Below are 21,426 nucleotides of genomic sequence, written 5' to 3' on the forward strand. Positions count from 1 at the left end.
GAACCTCTGCCTTAAATTGTGAAGTTAGGAAACAGGTACATCTCAATAAATTGGAATGCAAAAGTAAAAATAAGATGCAGTGTTGTGTAAATATGTTAACCCAGAGTATTTTATTTGAAATTGTTTTTTTTTTTAATATTCTAACTTTTTTTCTTCTTGTAAAATTAGAATATAACAAGGACCATTACATTTTTAACACAGAAATGCCAACCTACTGAAAACTGTGTTCTGTACTTTACAGCATGTGATCAATAAAGGTTTGGGGCTTAGCCTAAATTACACAGTCCTTGTGCCCTGGCATGGAGGCTATCAGCCTGCTGAGGTGTTATGTAACCTGCGTTCCTTTAATAGCTGCTTTTACCCCGTCTCCGTTGTCTGTTCTGGTGTCTCTGGTCTTCCTCATGACAATACTGCATTGATTCTCTGTGGGGTTTAGGTCAGGAAAGTTCACTGGCCAATCAAGCAGAATGATACCATGGTCACTGAAACCAGTATTGGTACTTTTGCCAGTGTAGAAAGGGGCAGAGTCCTGCTGGAAACTCTGCTGTCAGCAGAGAGAAGCAAGTGGTACCCCACAATTACTACTACTGCATTGAGTTTGGACTTGATGAAACAAGGTGGAATAGATGACTTTACTCCCCAAGTTATCACTTACTCCCCAAGTTATCACTGACTGGAAACTTTAGACTGGACTTCAACCAAACTCTGGGACGTTGATTTGTAAATGTAAAACTTAAAAGAGAGCTTTGAAGCATTGAGGAAAATCCATTGCTTTTTCTTCCTAGTCCAGGTGAGACCCTTCTGATGTCTTTGCCAAAATCTTGAATGGATTTTGCCTCATTACCTTCTCCTATGTTTTCCTCTCAGTTAATTTTCCAATAGAGCAGTTAAGCAACAACCTTTTGTGAATTACCTTCCTAGGTGGATGATGTCAGCAACTTCCTGCTGGACAATGGCCAAGTCATCGTAGTTTTTGGTTAAATATGCGTTTTTTTATTTTAAAATTGTCTAAGAAAAAAAATGCTATTCTTTAAGACCAAATAATCACAATTAGCAGAAAATATATTACTGTTTTTAAATGGAATTCCTATTTAGTGATATCCTAAATTTCTGACAGACAACTGTTAGTGTGTGACCTTTAAAACAAGGTTGAAAATGTCTTTCGTTCAAATTGTGAGGTGCTTTCACTTTATTTTGCTCCACTTAAAGGCCCAAGTTGTATAAGGAAAGCAGAAACATTATGGATCTTGTTTTGAGACAGGTGTCTGATCTGTCCTCAGATAATGCCAAAAGACTCATCTATCCCGTCTAATGGCACAGTGGCGGTTGTCTCGAGGGACGAGGCTTGTCATCCAAATGCTGAGGCGTTGCTCCTCTCAACACCTCTCTTTGTTGTTACATAAATCAAAGTTGGTGTTGATAGAACTAGAGAGCGCTCTGGTCATCCAGGGACTGTAAATCTACATTGGAATATGTCCATCAAACTAGAACCACATTTTTTTACTGATATTTTTTGAGGTCTGAAGTGTACAGACGTTGGAAAATTCATCGGATCAGACTCAGGAGCAGTTTCTCCGGAAGTCATCATAAAACATAATAATATTAGGATATGGGATGAACCCAAACATGCATGTTTTCCTGAAAATGTATTGCCCTCCGCTCCTACCATCCTGACTTGATGCAAAGACATAAAATGGGGATGAATATTTCAGTGTCATTTCTGATTTCAAATAGGTAGACGCTTCAAAGATGATTTTCTCTGGAGGAAATGTTGTACCTTCAGAGTGGAAATATCATTTGAAAAGCGAGACAGTAAAAGCCAGTCATCTCAGAACGGAAATTTTCTCACGGTGGCTTTCCTTTTCACCTCTGCGTCTATGGGAAAGAGACAGATCCTCGAGTGGAGTTGTCGTGCACGTGTGTAGGATATGAGAACAGAGAACATGTTGATGAGCGCAAGAGCGACAGCTCCTGAAAGCATGTTAATGAAGTGCCATGCACAGACAGGTAACCAGTAATCAGACCTGGTTCTGGCATGGCAGACAGAAGAACAAACACTTGTGCCTCCCCGTCTCCATCAGCTCTGGAACTGCTCCGTCATGTTCAGGTGCGGCCGCCGCTGCTAACAGAGTGTCATAGCTTTTGCCGAGACAAAAGAAACAAATGAGACGGCTCACTTACAACAAACAGTTTCAGGTTGTCGTCTCCTCCGGAAAATGAAAGGCCCCCTTTCTTGAAAACCACCTTGTCAGTTGTACTAACTGTTGTCCCTGCTTCTATTTTGCCGCAAGCTTATGTTGATTTCGTCTTCATATAGATCCGCTTTGCATGGATGTGGAGAACAACAACTGGAGATAAAGCTTTAGTTAGGATAATGTTAGAGGGGATGACTGAGGCATAACGAAATGAAGTTCAAACAATCTTACATGAGGTGGATTCTAACTTTAAGGGCCAAGTGAGGTAGGAGGTGTGTGTTCAGAGAGCCTTCGCTGAATATTTCCCCAGTGACGGAGAGCAGACTAGAGGCAGCGAGGTCAGCAGATAGAGTTCAGAGCCTATTGACGGCAGCTGCTTTGACTTTGATGCACCATCAGTGTTCAGCGTGCTGCTTACGCATTTCCCCCCCTCCTCTCCACCTTCTGCGCTAACCCTCAAGCGTGTTTGCTCAACCTGAACGCGCGCTAGCCTCTCATAACGCCGCCCCATGCAAACTTTGTCTCCTTGCAGCTGTTTAATGGCTGCACGTCTGTTTTTGTTTGTTTCCTCGCCATAAGATTATTGCACCTTTATGGCTGGTCGGGGGCTTGGAATAATCCCTGGCATCTGTTCAGATAGGGAGGGGGGAGCAAAATGCCGGAGGTAGAGGTGTACTTTTTTGTAGTCTGTAGTTGTTTTGTTTGGATTCTTCCTAATACGAGGCCATGTGGCCCTGTATATTATTGTTGTCCACTGAGACAGAAGCTCTGGCTCAATTTTAAAGACAAGAGTGATGAAAAGGCTGGCTTCCTCAGAGGCACAGAGGTCACTGAACGAGTTTCTTGTTGCCATTTATCCCTCCCAAAATGAGCGCAGGGGAAGAAAAGGAATTAATTTAATCGCCGTTGTAATTTAGTTAAAAACACAAGGAGGAAAGTAGTGTTACTATGAGTTAATTAGCAGTACCCACTTATCCTTACCAAATTCACGTATTCCCCATGCATTTTTGTTCTTTCTCTGTCAATAAAGTAGTCGTGCTTTTTTGAATTTCCAGTGTCTTATTGCTTTTTTCACTGCTAAATTACAGAAGTTGCAAAGCGGAAGAGCAGCCCCATCCCCTTCCTATCTTTTTTTCTTAAGTCACTTTATTCTTGTCAAGGCCTAGGTGCCTCTGGTCGTTAGGCCAGGAGAACAGGAAGTTAATCAGCGCTGCATTATCTCACAGCCTGCTCCTAGAGGCAACAGAACCAGTCATGCTACCACCCCCTCTTCATCTGGGATGTCTGCCAGCCTGGGAACCCCTCACACCGCAACACCCGGCAGCATCCCTACGGGCTATCGCAAGCCGGCTGAGTCTGTGCCAGGTCACACTTGTGGCACGCCATCGATGAGCCAATGGGAACTCTTTGCAGTGGTGCATACCAAAGTGTTTTGGAAAATGGAGGTCTCAGAGAGTCTCAGGGATTCCATAAAGCAATTTTGATTTTCTTTTGTTGTGTGCTTCACTGAAATAGATTTTTTTGCTTTTTTCCAAATATTACTTTATTTTTATGAAATCATTTGGTAATAAAGATGGACATATGTCTTGTGACATAGGTAATAATCTTGAAGATTTTTATTCATCATTTGCCCGGCATCATCTTCTACCATTATACATATACAATTGATAAATACAATTAATTCAGTTTTGTGGCACACTTCCTTCAATAGAGGACTTTAAGAAGATATTCCCTTATACTGAAAGTGACTTATGATGCTGATGTTGGCAAATATTATTTGGTCCCAAAAAATATTTTTTTTAAAGAAATATGAATTGCATTTAATCATCTTTTGTCAAAATGTATCCTGCTTTAACCAACTGCATTTTCAACACACAGTTCAACATTTATGAAACTTTTTTTAATCAAAGCGCAAAAATATGTATTTTTAATCATATTTTTTATGAGGATCAACTGAGACAAGAATAAAAATTGTCAGCCTGTTCTGCTCTAAATGACTGTTTTGATTTTTGAAAGAAAAAACTATATATAATCATCACAGCACTTATCTATCACTAAATATGATGTTTTTTTCATCAAAAGTTGCACAATGAAGCATTTTTGTTTTGAAGTTGGAGAAAACGTGGACATATAGTTTTGGTTCTGTCAGTCAACCATAAATCCATGCATTTCTGAACCTTGTTAGTTCTGCTCTGGCCTTACACCAGAAACTTCTGATGCATCAATTAAAAAATAAATGCTTTCAATCATGCATTTGTAAATTCACATTCCAATTATTACTGTATTCAGAAAACACGGTTAGATGCAAAGTTGACACATTAAGGCCCTAACTTAAATTTGAAAGCTACTGTCTAATTGTGAGGTTTGACTAATCCAACAGGCAGCCTCAATAATAAACATTTGGGATCCTGTTACTCGATGAAGTGTAAATGTTCTGTATTGTTTCTGTGAAGCTCATGCAAGCAAAAATATACATTCTTAATAAATTAGAAAACAATGCTTTTGTGCAAAAGGGCATCGGGTCTGCTGTTGTATCTTGTTTTCTGTAAGTGTCAGTGAAACATCCCAGTGCAGATTGAATTGCTGGCTGTCACTAGTAATCATTAGGTTGTCGACCATTATTTAAAGTTCCCTTATTTCTGCCTATTAGTCTTGGTGGGAAAATGGCTGGGTATGGCCTTACATGTTCTCTCCTTGCACTCAGACGGATGCAGTGGGCAGGATGAGGTTGGGAAACATGAAAGTGTTTGAAGTATCTCTATTTATGCCAGTGGCAGTTAAGGCTTCTCTTTATATATATTATTTCAGTGTCTATAGCATCTCTTTGTACACAAAAAACTCCAAAGGATCTACAGCCTTTTCTGAAGTAGCAGTATGCATGCATGTCAATATTGTGAGACTTGCATGCAATTATTATTCAAAGGTTAAAGAGTGGATTGATCCATAGAGGAGTGTCAAGGGCAGATCAAAGGGATTTGGGGGAGGATCGGACCTAAAATGTTAAAAGCTCTTCACTCTTAAACACAGAGATGTCAATCTCTCTGAGAGCACCTTGATGTCCTCAGAGGAGAACTTGATCAAAGCTTTCATAACAAAGATGGTCTCAAAAGATGATCTGACCTCAGCTGCATCCCACTTCTGTCTTTCATTTTACTTCTATCCGGGTGCGCTTACCTGCCTGAACTCCCCGACGCTGCCCCGGTTTCCATCTTTTGCCGTGTTTGTTCTGCTGGTTAGACTGTCTGAATATCAATGAAGCAGTCTCACAAATGTATTACAAACACAAGAGAACAGTGATTAAAGATGACATATTCAAGCCTTACTCTTTTTCTCTCCTCTCTGTTTCACAGGAGATTGCAGCTTACTTGATAACATTTGAAAAGCATGAAGAGTGGCTAACGACATCCCCTAAAACAAGGTAAGACAATTACATTGCTGCCCTCTTTTAAACATACATTTTTTTTTCTAATTCACAGCCTCAAAACTATTCCATTCAAGGAACAAAAATTACCATAATTCATTTTACATATCTTTTTAAGACAGTTGCACAAGCCCTCAAGTTCAGGGTGGGGATGTTTAATTTTACATGCTGCTGATTGCTGTTTTGAAAAGTTCACAGTTTCCAAATACATCACGGAATATTAATACTGACTAATAACTGCCTTTTAGCATGCCAATTAACATAACAGGCATTAGCACAACATCTGCTTTTGAGTGGTATGTTAATACATTTCGATCTGTCGGCACGTTCAGCACTCAGCAGTCGAGGTCACAAGTTACACCCACATGTGGAATAAAATGCCAAGTGTAACTATGATATTTGGAAATGTGTAGGGGTTTCTGAAATTGCACTTCACCCGGCTCGTTAATGTATTCATATAGACGGAAAAAAAAATAACCCCCTTGGCTTTTCAGTTAACTTCAGCCCATAAAACTTAATGTTAGGCAGTGTGTTGGTGGCAGGAATGTGTGTAATGTATTTATTTATCATATTCAGGATGAATATTGATAATGCATATGACTTTGACACTTGACAGCACTAGATTGCTCTTTGTTTGAGTTGCTTTGACTAATCTACTAAGATCAGACAGCAGGAGGGTTCACATCCTTGGCCTGTTGTGGACTGTCATGACTACTGTCAAGCTGTCAGACAAGCCAATCATTTCATTGCCATAGCCAACGCACCCTGTTTCACACAGTTTTCTGAAAATGTACACCTTCATGCATTTGGAATAAGAATCTTTGCTTGCATCTATTTAGAGAGCCGGGATTGCTTATTTGGCATTTCGGACAATTCTCACCATGTGTAAATGTTCATGGGCCCATTGCTCCCCCTGTCCTTCCTCCTTCTGCGTTTGAGAGCCATTGATAAGAGTTCTGCAGAAAGAGACTGGCAATTAGAAAATGTTCGCCTGTGTAATTACCGACTGAAAGAGCTGTGTATTGTCTTACTTTTTTTTGTTTTGTTTTGTTTTTTTGTTTTGTTTTTTCCTAATCAAGGAGAACCACCAGTTTCTGAATCAATTAATTAGAGTTCAGCGTAAAGCCTATAAATCTTCAGATGTGGGCCTGCATACAGTGCTTTGCAGAAGTAATCATATTTCTTGAGCTTTTTTCACATTATGTGGCATTACAACCACAAACCACAGTGTATTTTATTGAATTTTATTTGATAGACCAAAACAAAGTCAGCCATAATTGTGAGGCAGAAGGAAAAGGATATATGGTTTTTGACATTCAATAATTGGTAGATGACTTATACTTGTATAACACTTTATCAAGTCCAGAGGAACCCGAAATGCTTTACACTACATTCAGTCATTCACACATTCACCTAGCATTCACACGGTCACACCAGACCACCACTTGCCTTCCATTATGATACCAAATAATCCTAAAAATTATAAATACAGCATTTTAAGCAGGGTTAAATCATCTCAAACTTTAAGTATCTTATACAAATTATTAATTTCTTTAAATCCACCACAACTTGGCCTTTACCTAAACTGACAGGCAATGGAAGAACTGGTCAACTATAAGAGAAAACGGCTCATGGTTACTCTTGAGGAGCTGCATAGATCCAAAGCTAAAGTGGGATATTCTCTCAATACAATCTGTAGAGCACTTCATAACTCTTGCATTGGGACAAGAAGAACATGAAAGAGCAACTTTTTGACTCACAAGAAATGTGTATAGTGGAAAAGAGCAAATGCACTGTCTTCACAGTGAAACATGACAGTGGCAGTATTATGCTTTGGTATGCTTTTCTGTGAAGGAGACAAACTGGTCAACACTGACAACAAAATTAATTTAAAAAAAAATCCTGCAAAACAGAAAAAACCTTTCACCTTTCATTAGCCAATTACTATATATATATAACCTGACCTGCAATAAAATGATCTTTGTGTTGTAAAATTGCCTAGCTAGTTTTCTTTGTAATTTTTTTAATCTATCAATTAATTTTTTATTGAAATAGGTTGAAGTTTGTGGTTGTGACAAGACAAAATGTTGAAAAACATTTTGTGTGGATATTCAAAGGCTCCACAGTGGGTAACATTTCACCTTTGATACTGTCTTTTCATTGCAAAAAGCTGAAATGCTACTTTTTGCAATATGAGTATGGGTTACTCATATTGTCAGAGCATCAAAAACGTCAGAAATCCTGGCACTTAGAAGCACAGACTGAGACAGGCTGAAAATGAGCGAGGCTTGATGCTGTGACTTTTTAGACAAACTCTTCACAAGTTGCTCCTGGCTACAGTCTGTCACCACAGGGTCTGCTGGTCAATTCCCAGGTGGCTCATGCTGGCCGTGTTTTGGTCCAGGTGTTGTGGTAGCTCAGATGTGTCACCAGAGAGTATGTCCAAGAGTGCACTTACAGAGATAACAAAACACCTGACAACACATCCGATGCCTTATCACAGCCATCAATCCATGACATGGTATGTACGTGTATGTGTGTGTATGTTTGGGTGGGTTTCCAAGTGTGAAAGACGGGAAGAACTGTTTTCATGTGTTTTTATTTTTGTTGATGTCAGTGAAAGGGTTGGTGTAGTGATGGATGGTGGAGCATGAAAGAATGTCATCTTGCGTGTGATTGATTGGATCTGATTGATTGGCAGCCTTTTACGTGAAAAGCTTTACGTTCAAGGTCATGTGTGAGAGGTCACAGCCAGGAAAACCTGCAGTTAAGTGATCCTGCATTATTTGTTGTTTCAAATTGCACGGCGCATGCATTGCGTCTCGCTGTGGCTGTGAAGTTTGCGTGTCTATTTGTGGGTTGACCCCTCTGAGGAATAGGCTAAGAAGGCTAATTCTTTCCCAGCTTGCATCTCTAGACTGGGTCAGCGGGGTATGATGGAAAGCAGAGATAAGCAGCGGGGTCATACACAGAGCGGCACAGTGCTGCACCACTAGCGCTGCACGCATGCTACTGCTCTGACACATGCAGGTCATAAACAGAGGAGTGAGCCGCAGCCTGAGCTCAAGGAGCTGACGCCAGCTGTTTGACCAAGGTGACACACAATGCAGGACATGCCCTGAATAGAGATGGCATCCTGTCAACACAAGGAAGATTAAATGAAGTGGACCAACGGCATGCACGCCCAGATGTCTGTTGTGAGATTTATTCTGATGCGTATGAGCATCATCCATACAGGACCGATGCATCCAGCTCCACTCTTTTGTTTTGGTCTGTTTCTGTTTGTTTATCATTTCAAATCTGAAGCATGCCAGGGGACAGTGGTCGAATGCTGAGTGATTGAAGTCCTTAGCTCTGGTAATACACATTCCCTTTTAGATAGGAAGTGCAACAGTGCTTAAAATCAATACCAGTGTTCTCCCACTGACTGCTCGAACAGCACTACAGCTAATTCAGGCTGCACCTGTCAGAGCTGGGGAAATCTTTCCCTACTCGGGCCTTACACTTTAATTTACACCAACAGCCTCTCTGCCTTCCATTTCCATTAAAGGGAGAGCCTGGCATTATGGCTTTAATGAAGGCCACAGCCAGGCTGTGATTTAAGATGGCCGTTACCTTGCACCTTCGCTCCACAGGAGGGAACACACTTATAGGCACAATTAGGATTTTCTTCTACTGCTGGTGTCTGGATAGCCTTACTCATTCTTTCCTTTTGCCTTTTTAAAGATGTGACCATGTTGCTTCTGCTGATGGCATCTGAAGGTGCCTGTGGGAGCAGAGGCAAAACGGGGAGGATTGCAACAAATTGTGGTTCCAAATCCAGACATTAACATTTGATTTGACCTCATCATGGGCGAAACATTGCACTCCTGTTGAGAGCAGGCTGTTATTGTCCATCATGGATGACATAAATGTCCCCTTGAGGGTCTTGTTCCAAGGTATTTGAATTCTGACAGATGGAGTAACTGTTGACTGAATGGTGTCACAGACTGGTCAGCCCAAAGACTTAATGGACACCTGTGTGTAGTAGAAAGATAACTCATTATACTGAGTGTCCTGTTACCACTGCACAGTTTCATGGTAGAACAGTGGAGCATTAATAGTTCTTGTTGGTTTTATGGGTATGGTAAATGCATCTCTCTACAAACCAAAAGAGTTTGCTTTGTATCACTTCTTTGTGTGCTTGTGTGGATGCACATACACAAAGCACAGTGAGTGTTTTATCGATATGACTTCTTGTTGCGAAATAGAAAATGCTGTGAATCTATTAGAAAGCTGATGCAGTGGTTTGTGTCAGCTGTGTGCTTTGAGTTTTACACAAGTTTCCATTGGCCAAATTGATACATTGTATGAATGGAGGAAGTATGCACACTTTCTCTCTCGCTCTTTCACTCTCTCACACACACACACCAACAGATTGTATATTGAAACTATCAAACAATAAGATTCGGTCCTTCGAGGGTCCCACAATGACAATGAACCTCCTAGCCCCCGCGTCCCAGCGCAATAGCCCTCTCTCCTCTTGCATCTATGGCAAGTGCAGCAGCGGCAGCAGCCCTCCAAAATGAAACCAAGTCCCTTCAGACAACTTCCAAAGACAATGCTTTTATTAAAACCTACAGCTGCGGCGCCACCCCAGAGGCGCGGGTACACCAACAGCGGCGAGAAGCAGACCTAAAAGGGAGCCTGAAATCTACTAATGACTGTTTTGTTTGCTATTGTGTATAGAGGCTATGACTTTATTCAGAATCTGATGTGTGTATAGAGAAGAAAGGGGATTGTATTTTATTCTTGTGTACGTATTCAAAGCCTTGCAAAAGTATTTATGTCCCTTAAATTTTTTCACATTTTGTTAAGTTACGACAAACCGCAATCTAAATTAGTGGGAATTTATGTGATAAACCAACACAAAGTCATACATAAGTGTTAACTGAAACGGGAAAGATGAATAGTTTTTACGTTTTTGAGACATAAAACAGTTCTTCATCTTTTACCTGATCTGTCTGGTGTGTTTACTGATAATTATAATGTTTGTTCACTGATGTTCTCAGTGAGGTCTTTGCTAAACATCTGGATTTACAATGAGATCAAAGTACACACTGATAAAGTAGGGATCTTCTCGAGGCAGTCGATTGCCCTAGGTTTAATTATGTGTATCTCATTAAATTGGGGCTGAATACAGAAAAAAATACAACTTTGATTCTTCTGCTATCAAATTGTGCACTACTTTGTGTTGGTCTGTCACATAAAATCCCTAAAATTACATTGACATCTTGTGGCAAAATATGAAAATTTTAGGTGGTATGACCACTTTTGCATGTCCTTTTTTACCGTCATATCTCTGGACAAAACATGAATTTCACGAGAAGTGAAGATTTGTGCAATCTGACAAAAAAAGTTATTTGTTTAAGCCATGTAATTTTGTTTTGATAAAAGTGGTAGTGCTGGGGTGAGCCTGCCACTGTGAATTAGACCTCCCTCAAGCCTTATGTGTAAACTGCATCTCTGTCACCCAGTCTGGCAGATGGTGTGAAGAGGTGCTGGACTTTCTGATGGTGTATGCAAGTGTATGCATAGGATGGTGGAGAAACTAATGTGTAAGATGTGCCTGAGAAGCACGTCGGATAGTGTTTGGTCCTAATGCATTGTGGCACTGGCTGGCTCACTGGCAGAGTTTCAGAGGGGAGAAAGGACAGGAGCAGCAGGGCTGAGATGCAGTGATGGAATGGCACAAAGGAGGAGCAATGCAAAGAGGAACAAAGGCACGATAGATGAAGAGGTATTTCATAAAATTACAGTGGATTCAGGACAGGAGGGCTAGTGGCACTGACCCAAGCTGCAGTTATAAAATAAATCCATCATGTCAAGTTAACGTGAAGAGACAGTTCGGTAACGTGACCTGGTGTCAATGCCTTCATCTCTCCCCTCTGCTTGTCCTTCACATGTTCTCTTGTTTCCACTCCAAACTCTTTCTGTAAAACTTTAGCTAGCACAGCGCTGACATTTTGCTGCCTCCAAAGTGCCGAGCCCTGAAGGACGCTGTACCCCGCTGCTTCCGTCCAGTCAACAGCCGTGACAAGGACAGCAAAGCCCACCTGGTGTCTTTGAGGGCGGTGTGGAAGAAAGCCCACCGGGGAGAGCGGAGTGGACAGGAGTGAGGCAAACCCGGGCAGCATGAAGCTAAGAGTGAATGAAAGAGAAAATGAAAAATGGTCTACGGAGGAAGAGTGAATTTGATTGAGCGAGAGCAGTTTAGAAAATGGAAACATGTCGATAAGAGAAGCGAACAGGCGAGATGAAGATGGGAGGGATGGTGATGGATGAGGTTTGAGGGGTAAAGGAGTGAGGGAACAACGGTTTTTACGCAAATAGGCGAAAGAACAGGAAAGAGATGGAATGGAGAAGGATTGAGGTGACATATAGGGGGGAAGAAAAAGGACCAAACCAGAGAGAGCAAACAGCAGATAGAGGTGGTTGGAGGTGAGCAATGGATTTAGGTGACAGCTAGAGAAAAGCCCTGTGGTTTGGAGGCTGGAGAAGAGAATGCAAGCGGTCGATAGATTACAGCTAGTGTTGTGCCAAGTTCATGGGCCTCAGACTGCTAGCCAACGTGATAGAGCCTCATGTTTGTCTGTCCTCTAAAGTAATGCCCAATCTGAGCCCTGGGAAGCAGCCTAAGCCTGAGGCTAGTGGAAATGGACAGGGGACTAGATATATGTTAGTTCACATCCCAGCTGCTGTATTCTACACTGGCTGGCTTGCTGACTGGAGGCCATTCAAAAGAACAAAGAAAATCATCCAGTTTTATCACTTTTGTTCCCTTCTTGCTCAAAACAGCTTCCAATAAATCCCAGGATCAGGACTTATTGCTTTTAAGTGTGGGCCGCTTTTGGGTAGGAACTAATACAGAACTGTGGAGCTGTGACAAGAGTTATCTAAGGCAGGTCCTCTAAGTTGGGTAGCTTTGTGAAGTACAGATAACAAATATAGCATAAAAAATAATGATTGCCCTGTTTTTGTTTAGCATGCCAACTTGGAGAAAGGCATGGATGGGAGCGAGGAATGTAGCCAGTAACTGGCCACAGGAGAGAAGCGATAAATAAATAGAAGAGGAAGTTGATGTCAAGCAGGTGTTCAAGGAGAAAGTGTCAGCCAAGCGGGCAGAGATGGGGAGAAGTGCTGCCTCTGCAGCCTGATAATAAAGACTTAATTCAATTAGCGCTTCTGCACCGGTGAGCAGCGTGCAGCCTGGCTGTCGTGGAGCCGGTCATGGCACAGCTGATCTGCTTCCTAGAGACATACATACCAACCCGTGCTCCATATACTATCCAAAGTCTCTTCTCCTGGCTCCCTTTTACTCATACAAGGTAGACCCAGCGTATTATTCACACCTGAGTCACTGAGCTGTCCAGATTTTAAACTCTGCCTACACCTCTCCTACACACAGCCTGACACAACACTCACATACAGTGCCTTTCCCGGAATCTTCTTCATCAACTTTATATGTTTCACTAAAGTTTTCTGCTGTCCCTCTTTCTTTTCCCCTTGATTTTCTATTTCTGCCACCCTCTGTTCTCCACCCTGTTATGTACCATTCTTTACCACGTCATCACGGTACTCTCTTGGGGCCGAATGGCAGTATGTTGGCCAGCTCAGTAAGGATTTTGCCTTTGAATCCCTATTTTCAGCCCATCATGCCCTGGTGCCCAGCTGGTTACTGTCCTGTAGGCATATGGTGTAACGGATAGTGCGTTCTAGGCCTTTAGGAAGTCCCCAGGGGGCATTTCAGTTAAACAAACAGGTTCACATCCTACGCACTTTTCTGTGCCATTCTATTGAATCTGCTGTACCGTACCACTCTCTTTGGGTGTGGTCAGATGGCACCTGTTCCTCACCCGTCACATCACGATCCCATGGGTGTTACTGTGGTGCTGCTGCAGAGAGCAAAAATATAGTGAGGTCTTATAAGGTCCCACACAGACAGGAAGGTGGGGTAAGGAAGACCGGGAAGCATCAGGGGAACAAAAACAGAAGGAGGAGGTGGAGGAGGGAGAGAAAGGAAAGGACACACAGTTTCAATGATATTGTTTGCTGTTATGTAAAGACGAGAAAATAGGTCCTGGCTTCCTGCCAGAGAGCTGGGTGAATCACCAGTGAAGAACAGGCACGACATGAGTGTACAAACACAAGCGCATACACGCACTGGCACACATTCTGTCCCATTTCTTCGCCCTAACTGTGCTTCTCAGTACAGGAAGTACATTGGATGATAAGTTGCCATGTGGCATCATTAATAGTGCAAAAATGTGAAATGGCAGGACAGAACCTTTGCACTCATCAGAAAGCAGCGAAGGCAAGTGCAGAAACCTGGCTCGGGTTCATCTTCTTCATTAAGGCCTTATGTAGTGAGAAGCGTTGCTGCTCACAGACCTTTTCTGCTGCTACACGATTCTGTCATCAATCTAGCTTACTTTGATCATTTGCTGTCACTTTAACGCTAATCCTGGCCTTTATTTACTGATGCACTGGAAATAGTCTATTAATTGGTGGAGCTCTTTTTTTAGAAAACTAAGATTACTTAGTTTTCACTTGGTAATAAATCTGAGGGGGGGTTTCCCAAGGCTCATTTCTCGATCTGTTTTTATTCAATAGCTCTTGCTCCCCCTAGAACGGTTTATAGAGTACTACCACATTGTTTATATTTCTCCAAATAATCAGCGATTGCATGGATCAGATTATACGTCAACAGTTAATGTTTTTGATCCCAAACGTACAGTTAAAATATAATCAACATTCAGTGACAATGAGGATAAAACAGAAAACCTTACTTAGTGTTCCCACGACAAGAACTACATGAGACCTTGGGTTTTTTATCAGTGATTTTTTAATAAAATATTTGTTATTCATTCCTTTTACAGTTGTATTTATGTTTCTTTCATTTATTGTGATTACATTTGATCATTATTCTTGCAGTGTAGTCTTTGTTTTAAACTATTTAGTTAATATGTTCTTTTTTTTTTCTCCCCTGTAGAGCACGGTGAATTTCTTGATGTATGAATGGTGGTGTACTTTTTTTTCTTTTCTAAAATTTATTTGTGTTTGAGTTCCTAGAAACAGCTTTGAGCCGTTTCAGGGGAACTTCTTACCTTAACCTCTTAAGATAGACAGTTGTTTCTGATGAAACGTCATCATTATAAATGTATCAGACTGATACTTTGGGCTAGTACACCTCCGCCCTCTTCCTCGCTGAGTTCTTTACTCAAGGCGAGGCCCATACTACTTTTACTGCTTCATTAAAGATGGGAGAGGATGGTGCTGGTGAGGTATGCAAGATAGCCATCTATTAATTTTGCATAAGTGAATTAATCAATTCAAATATAAGACAATTGATGAATTATTCAAATCTTTTTTGTCATGCACATTTGAGAGGAGTGCACAGTTGGAAAGGTGAGAACCATTGCTGATTGGATTAATTAATATTTATGTCTTTTTCAGAAAGAGGTAGAAATAGGAAAAATATATATCGCGGTTCAATATCTTTTTAAAAAATATGTAATTAAGATTGACAGAATTCCCTTCATTAAAAGTTTTTTTTAATGACTTCTACAAATGGAAAATTGTTGCTTCATTCTCAGATGAGGGTAACAAAGGGAGATGTAATTTTTGTTTTATGTTTCTTTTTTTTAACTTTAAACTATGAAAGACATACTCCGTACTCTGTGTTGAATTTTTTATTTCAATCTGAGTATTTTCTTTACGTTTACTGTGTGGTCATAGTTGTTATTCTGCTAAATAAGTTTATTATTGATGCAAAATAAGAAGTGAAATGTATAATTATTTCATATCTTATTGGATAAATTAAAATAATTTAAACCTAACAGTACCTTAACAGTAGCTCCATATAAATATGTCCAATTATTTCTATACCTAACTCTGTAAGACTTTAAACTAGGCAGAAATAGTCCTTTAAATTAGCCCTCTCAAAGTGGAATGAGCTCTCTCTGTGGGGTTTCTGTTTTATGTACTTTCAGAGTAGCTTGGAAGTGTCTTCAAATAAGAGGCCAATGACACAGTCCTGTTGACACTCTTTAATGGGCAAAATAAAAGTGTTCCAGTGAGCAGAATCCATTGGTCTGGGCGTTGCTGTTTTTAATGTCATCAGAGTAGAAAGCTTTGACATCTGCGTATTTAAAATAAGCTGAATAATCTCCTATAATGTGCACATTACTTTTTAATTCTGAAAAAAAGAATGCAGGAGTGAGACATACCAAGTGAAAAACAGACAGAAAGGAAAACTGAGGGATGCTGTGACGGTTTGCATCCCTCTGTTTCCAATAGAGTCTCTCAACAGAGGCTGCAATATTCAGACAAAACACAGACTCCAGTCAAAGGCGCCTTTCTAGGAATTCCTTCTGATGTCTTAAATGAGCTCAGCCACAAAAAAAGGCAGTAATGAACCTTTTCTTCTTTGAAAAGATGAGTTTAAGGTGATTGCAAATCTGGGGATTTCAGAAAGTTAAAAATGAGCAGTAATAGTAAAATGATTCCAGCAGCAAGTCTTCTGTTTTCATTACATCACCACATTGATCGCAGCGCAGTTTTGTTGTGCCGCCAAATTAATGCTAAAAGTGTAACCCTGGTTCTCAGCACTTGGCGATAGTATATTAAACCTATTTTAAAGAAACAAAGAACGGGGTTTGCCTTTTCCACCCACCTCCATCACAATCCATAATCACCTTAGGCGATTTACACTTGGAGAAGAAGAGAGAAAAAAAAAAGAGTGCTTGAAATGACAAGAAGATGGAGAGGCAAAGGGGAAGTGAGATAAAAGTGAAATGAAATGGAGAGAGAGTACCACCTACTGTTCTGGTGTCCTCTGGCGAGGAATCATATTGAAAGAGAGACAGGGAGGTCTGTTTTCGGCTGGAGCTTTAACTCTTCTTCTTTTTCCCTCCCCGAAGAACTGAATCAGGGGTGACTGCACCCACAATTAGGGCACGAGAGGATTAGTGGCGAGTGGGAAGGTGGTTGGGGGCTGTTTTTTGTTTGTGCACTTCATATTGTGGCAGCAGATCTGCATTCTTTTTTTCTTCCCGATTCCATGTTCTCAAAAAAATAAGAAAACATCACAAACAACATAAGCGGCAAATGTGCAAGACGATGGGAGGGCAAAAAAGTAAGCCCAGTGTGTGCTGTACTGCACTATGTGACTGCAGCCTTACACTTCCCCTCTTTATTTATTTATTTATTTATTTATTTGTGCTTTTCCATGTCATCATGTAACACATCCTTGGAGCCTCTTTGCTCTCGGTTGCCTCGTTAATGCCTTTATAGATGTCAAATCCCCAGCAACCAAAATGTCGGAAAGTCCCCCATCTTTGCTTTTATTTCTGTGGATTTCATTTTTTTATGACAAACACAGGGCTCACAGGAGGGAGACCAAGCATTTGGGTTATCAGGGGTTTAAAGCACTTAAAAGCTTTTGGCCATCCTGACATTAGGCAATGTGTGGGTCCAGGGGAACAGGGAAACATTATGTTCCAGTTTTTAGAAACAACAGAGTCTCAGATGTATTTGCCCTAATGTAAAAAAAAAAAAAGAAAAATGGCTCTCTGCAGTGATTTTGTTCATTGTGTCTTAAGAATTTTTTATATTTTTGTAATGCCCTTTTCATATGTATCACTGGTTTTGAATGGATGATGAGGGGACACCTGATGATATTTAAAACGGGGAACTCTACCAACCAGGCAGTTGTTTATAAGCTTAAGCTGGATAAATTTAGGGTTATGCTGTTTGATGTTAGAGATGCACACAGCTTCTCTGTCCCTCCTCGACTAGGAAAAGACAGCAAGACCGCAAAGTCATTCTTCCACCTCATCTTACACTCCTGGCCTTCAAAGGCAACCTGGGCCCAAAAGAACCCTGAGGGGGCCAGGTCACAGTAAGCTGAGAAAACTGAAGGTGTGCTTTGAAGGAATGGAGAGGGTTGCACACTGTGTGCCACAAAGAGTTTGCATCAGTGCAGTGTCTGCATGTGTGACAGACAAGGATGTCTTCTGCGTGGGGAACAGCATCTTCACCAGGACAGTGTGTTGCTTCCTCAGAAGCCAGTCCTACATCATAAAAAAGACGGTCCTCTGAGAAGGAGACAGGATCTTACTGGAGAGAGTGAACGGATGCAGCTTTAAAGTCAAGCAAGGAGGAACACAAACAGAGAAACCCCCAGAAAGTAAGCTTTTGCAGAGAAAGCTGGTGTATTCAGTGCCTTGCAAAAGTATTTATACCCCTTACATTTTTGCATATTTTATCAGGTTTCAACCACAAACTTGAATGTCTTTTGTTATTTTATGAAATAGGGCAACACAATCGAGCGAATGATTGAAAAATGGAGGGAAACTAATACCGGATTTCACATTCTTTAGTAAAAATCTAAAAGGTATGGATTTGTATTCAGTTTCTTTGTGTCAATACTTTGTTGGAACACCTTTTCCAGAAATTGCAGTGGAAATAGTTTTTCTTTAACTGCTTTGTACATCTGGAGACATAGATTGGTCCACATTTCTCCTTGCAACAACATTGAGGTCACATCTGGATTCACTCTTTCAACAATTCTCATTTCCACTTAGGTGTGAACTTTGACTGTGTCATTCATTCACTCCACTGTCACTGTATGTTTAGGTCTCAAATCTTTCCCAGCCTTTTTTTTCCATCATTATCAACATCTTACCATCATCTCTGAGTGACTTTTTCTGTCCATTCTGAGGAACAGCATCCCCACAGCATGATGCTGCTACCACCATGTTTCACTCTGGATATGTTGTTCAGGGAGTCAATTTTCTGACACATAGCATTTTACATGTGAACTAAAAAGTTTAATTTCAGCCTCACCTGACTATAGTGCACTCCTGTCATGTTCTGTGTATGTCTGGTCCCAAACCATAGACATGACTTTGCTTTTTAACGTGCAAAATTAATAATATCTTCTGATCAACTTTCACCTGATCAACATTCTGTTTTCATGGAAATCTTGTCACCTTTCTCTGTCTGAAGCAGCCCTCAAAACTAATTTAGCAAAAATCAAAGAAATATTATTTCTAACAACCTCACATCATCACCATGGATGCTCCTTCAAGATTCAGTGCAGTTACGAGTGTTTTACGTCTTAATGTGTTTTTTCATCCACACATGATATAAGCATATACTGGGTTTTTCCATCACCGCTGGATATTTGTGCCACACCTTTAGCAGTACTTTTAGTTAGGCTTATGGAGACTGTATTAGCTCACAGCAACAGTCAGATTCTGTATCACAGCGTCTTAGGCTGTCTCTTTAGAGCTCTCTCCCCCAGGTCACACATGGAATTTAAGAGCTTTTCTGAGGCAAAGAGGTGTGACTCGCTCTGAGACTCCCCTCTCGCTCTTTCTCTGCATTTGCGTCTCTCCCCTTTCTCTCTCTTTTTCTCTCTTACTTATTTTTCCTCACTTTATTTCCCCTTGCTTCGCAGCTCCACTCAAGAGTCATGGGGCGCAGGCTCAGCGGTAAACCAATTTCATTTAGTATGTTTTCACATTTTTATCCAATCACGGCATGCTCAGAGGTTTCAAAAGCCACATGACACTTTTATTGGGGCCTAATTAAGGATCTCTGATTCAATCCGTGTAATTTAATAGTGATCAGTCATAATTGTGAAGCTCTGGCTTTGTGTGTAGGATAGGTAATTCATTGCAACCTCTGCTTTCTACTGCAGTGAGGTTAAAGGATATTCCATTAGCTTTGATATTAATCTGTAGCATCCACCCTTCTGTCTTTGTGGAATGGGGTTAATGTACTGAACATTTCTGCAACTTTCGACCTCAGCCAAAAAAAACCTGTGTATTAAGCAGGAATCTCTTTGATAATCTGTTAATTTAAAATATTCTGATATACACTAAATTATGCTAAAATATATGCTTTCTGAGATTTCCACTTGCTTTTATTTGTTAGAAAGTTCATGCAACACACTTTCAGTCAAAGCTTGACACTGCATGTTAGTTTTTCCTAAGGCTTGCATTGAGATAATGCAGTCGCTGTTAGAGAGGGACCGAAACAAATGCTGAGCGGCCTTTTCTAAATCTTCCAGTGAAAGCCTGGAATGTAAGACAGAGACACAACTCCCTGGCATTGTTTTCTACTTTTCCGATGGCTTTTGTGACACTGTGTTGAGTAGAAAGAGACCAGAAAAGCTGAGAGAAAGACCCCACTTGGCTGGGTTAGAGGAGTGCATGCTGGGAGGTGTCTAGACATTGTGGGATAACGGAGCAGATAGAGAAGGGGAATGAAACTGGCAGTGGAATCTGGGCCAGAGGGAGTCCATGTCGAGGGCAAGGCTCAATGGGCGCCTTATCTAAAATCACGTCTAGTCACTATAGACCTCCGGTTCTAGAAGCTAACAGCTCTGACACTTGACAGGAAGAACAGCTACTTTCTGACCAAGCAAACTGTCTCTCATTCCCCTTTGGACCACAATTTCTATGCGACTGTTTTTAACCTGACTGTCTATTACTTGGCGTTGTAGGTGATTGGATTGGCCAACGGCCATTTCTTTCATGTTATTAACTGTGTCCAAAAAATACCTGGGAGCGGCGTATGACAGTCTGCCAAATGAAGTGAATACCATTTACTTTAAATTACCTTATCTATAAACGCCTCCATCTCAGTTTCATAACTTATCAACACTTTATTTTTATCTGAGTCACTTCTTACACCTTTCCATTCACTTATAAATATAAAAAAGATATTTCTAAATATTTTATGTCTTTGGAAATGGCCTTTTTTTGTTCCAGTAGGGGGTTCTGTGTGCCACGGGCGACTTTGAGACAACACGCTGTTCTGGTCTCTTTTGGTATTTGGACAGTTAGATATCCTGGAGGTTCATCACTTTGGATTTTGAATCAAGCTGTCAGTGCGAAGAGGGCATGCTTGAAAAGTGATTAAAGGCTTAAACACATGTTTGAAATGTGTCAAGTGAAATGGAATCATAAGAGCATCAAAAATAGTCAAAACTAATATAAATGTAGTTAACAAGGGCCGTTCAGTTAATCAGAAGAAGACTTTAAGTGATGCAAGAGCTGCTTCTTATTATTCAGCTAAAAAGCTATTTAAATTTTAACTCCATATTTTCTGTAAGTTTAGGTGAAATGCATTTTTTCCACTGAAAATCGTTGTTATTGAACTGGTAAGTTGTGTCAACATCACAGTGTGATGTTGACTCAAGTTATTCTACTAAACACAAGACATTTCTGTTGAGAAGACAACAGAACTTATACAACAAACAAGAGAAAGCACACTTGTAATCTATATAACCTTGTTTTCCTTGCATGACTTGCATCATATTTGCATCAATTATGAATAACGCAGTAATTCTGCTATGGGATACTACAGTAAATCCTGTTACCACCCAATCAATATAGGTAAGCTCACCAACTAAATCGGTTGAACATTACATTTTAATATGCTTAAATTTAAAATGTATCTGGAAAAACTCGTTTTGCTCAATCAAGTATTTGTAAATTGAAAGTACACTTTCTGGGAGACTTGTGTTTTTGTGTACGAAGTCGCAAACTTATGCCATCTCTCCACTTTTACACGAGGTAAGGGTTATTTTCTCTTTACTCGCTGATTTGTGGCATGTGTGGAAAAATGAGATGACTAATGTCGTCCATGCGTAGGACCAGGTCCCATCTTTCTAGCGCTCATTATGCTTGAGCCCTACGACAGTTTGGAGGACGTAGGGGGGCATCGTCACGTTGGCCATATGCTTTCCACGGCTAC

The 21,426-nt window shown here is 40.7% G+C and overlaps 1 protein-coding gene across 7 annotated transcripts in view; it reads left to right on the top strand.

Annotated features, from left to right (window-relative positions):
* camta1a (calmodulin binding transcription activator 1a) overlaps positions 1 to 21,426 on the top strand; it is a 366,205-nt gene that overhangs the window by 152,712 nt on the left and 192,067 nt on the right. For all 7 annotated transcript variants that reach the window (XM_055045992.1, XM_055045985.1, XM_055045986.1 and 4 more), the window contains one exon: positions 5,546 to 5,613. In XM_055045992.1, the coding sequence (XP_054901967.1) occupies positions 5,546 to 5,613 (68 nt within the window). The remainder of the gene's footprint in view (positions 1 to 5,545; positions 5,614 to 21,426) is intronic.

This window comes from Poeciliopsis prolifica, unplaced genomic scaffold (assembly GCF_027474105.1).
Source record: "Poeciliopsis prolifica strain line A6 unplaced genomic scaffold, Auburn_PproV2 SCAFFOLD023, whole genome shotgun sequence".
Classification (NCBI taxonomy): Eukaryota; Metazoa; Chordata; class Actinopteri; order Cyprinodontiformes; family Poeciliidae; genus Poeciliopsis; species Poeciliopsis prolifica.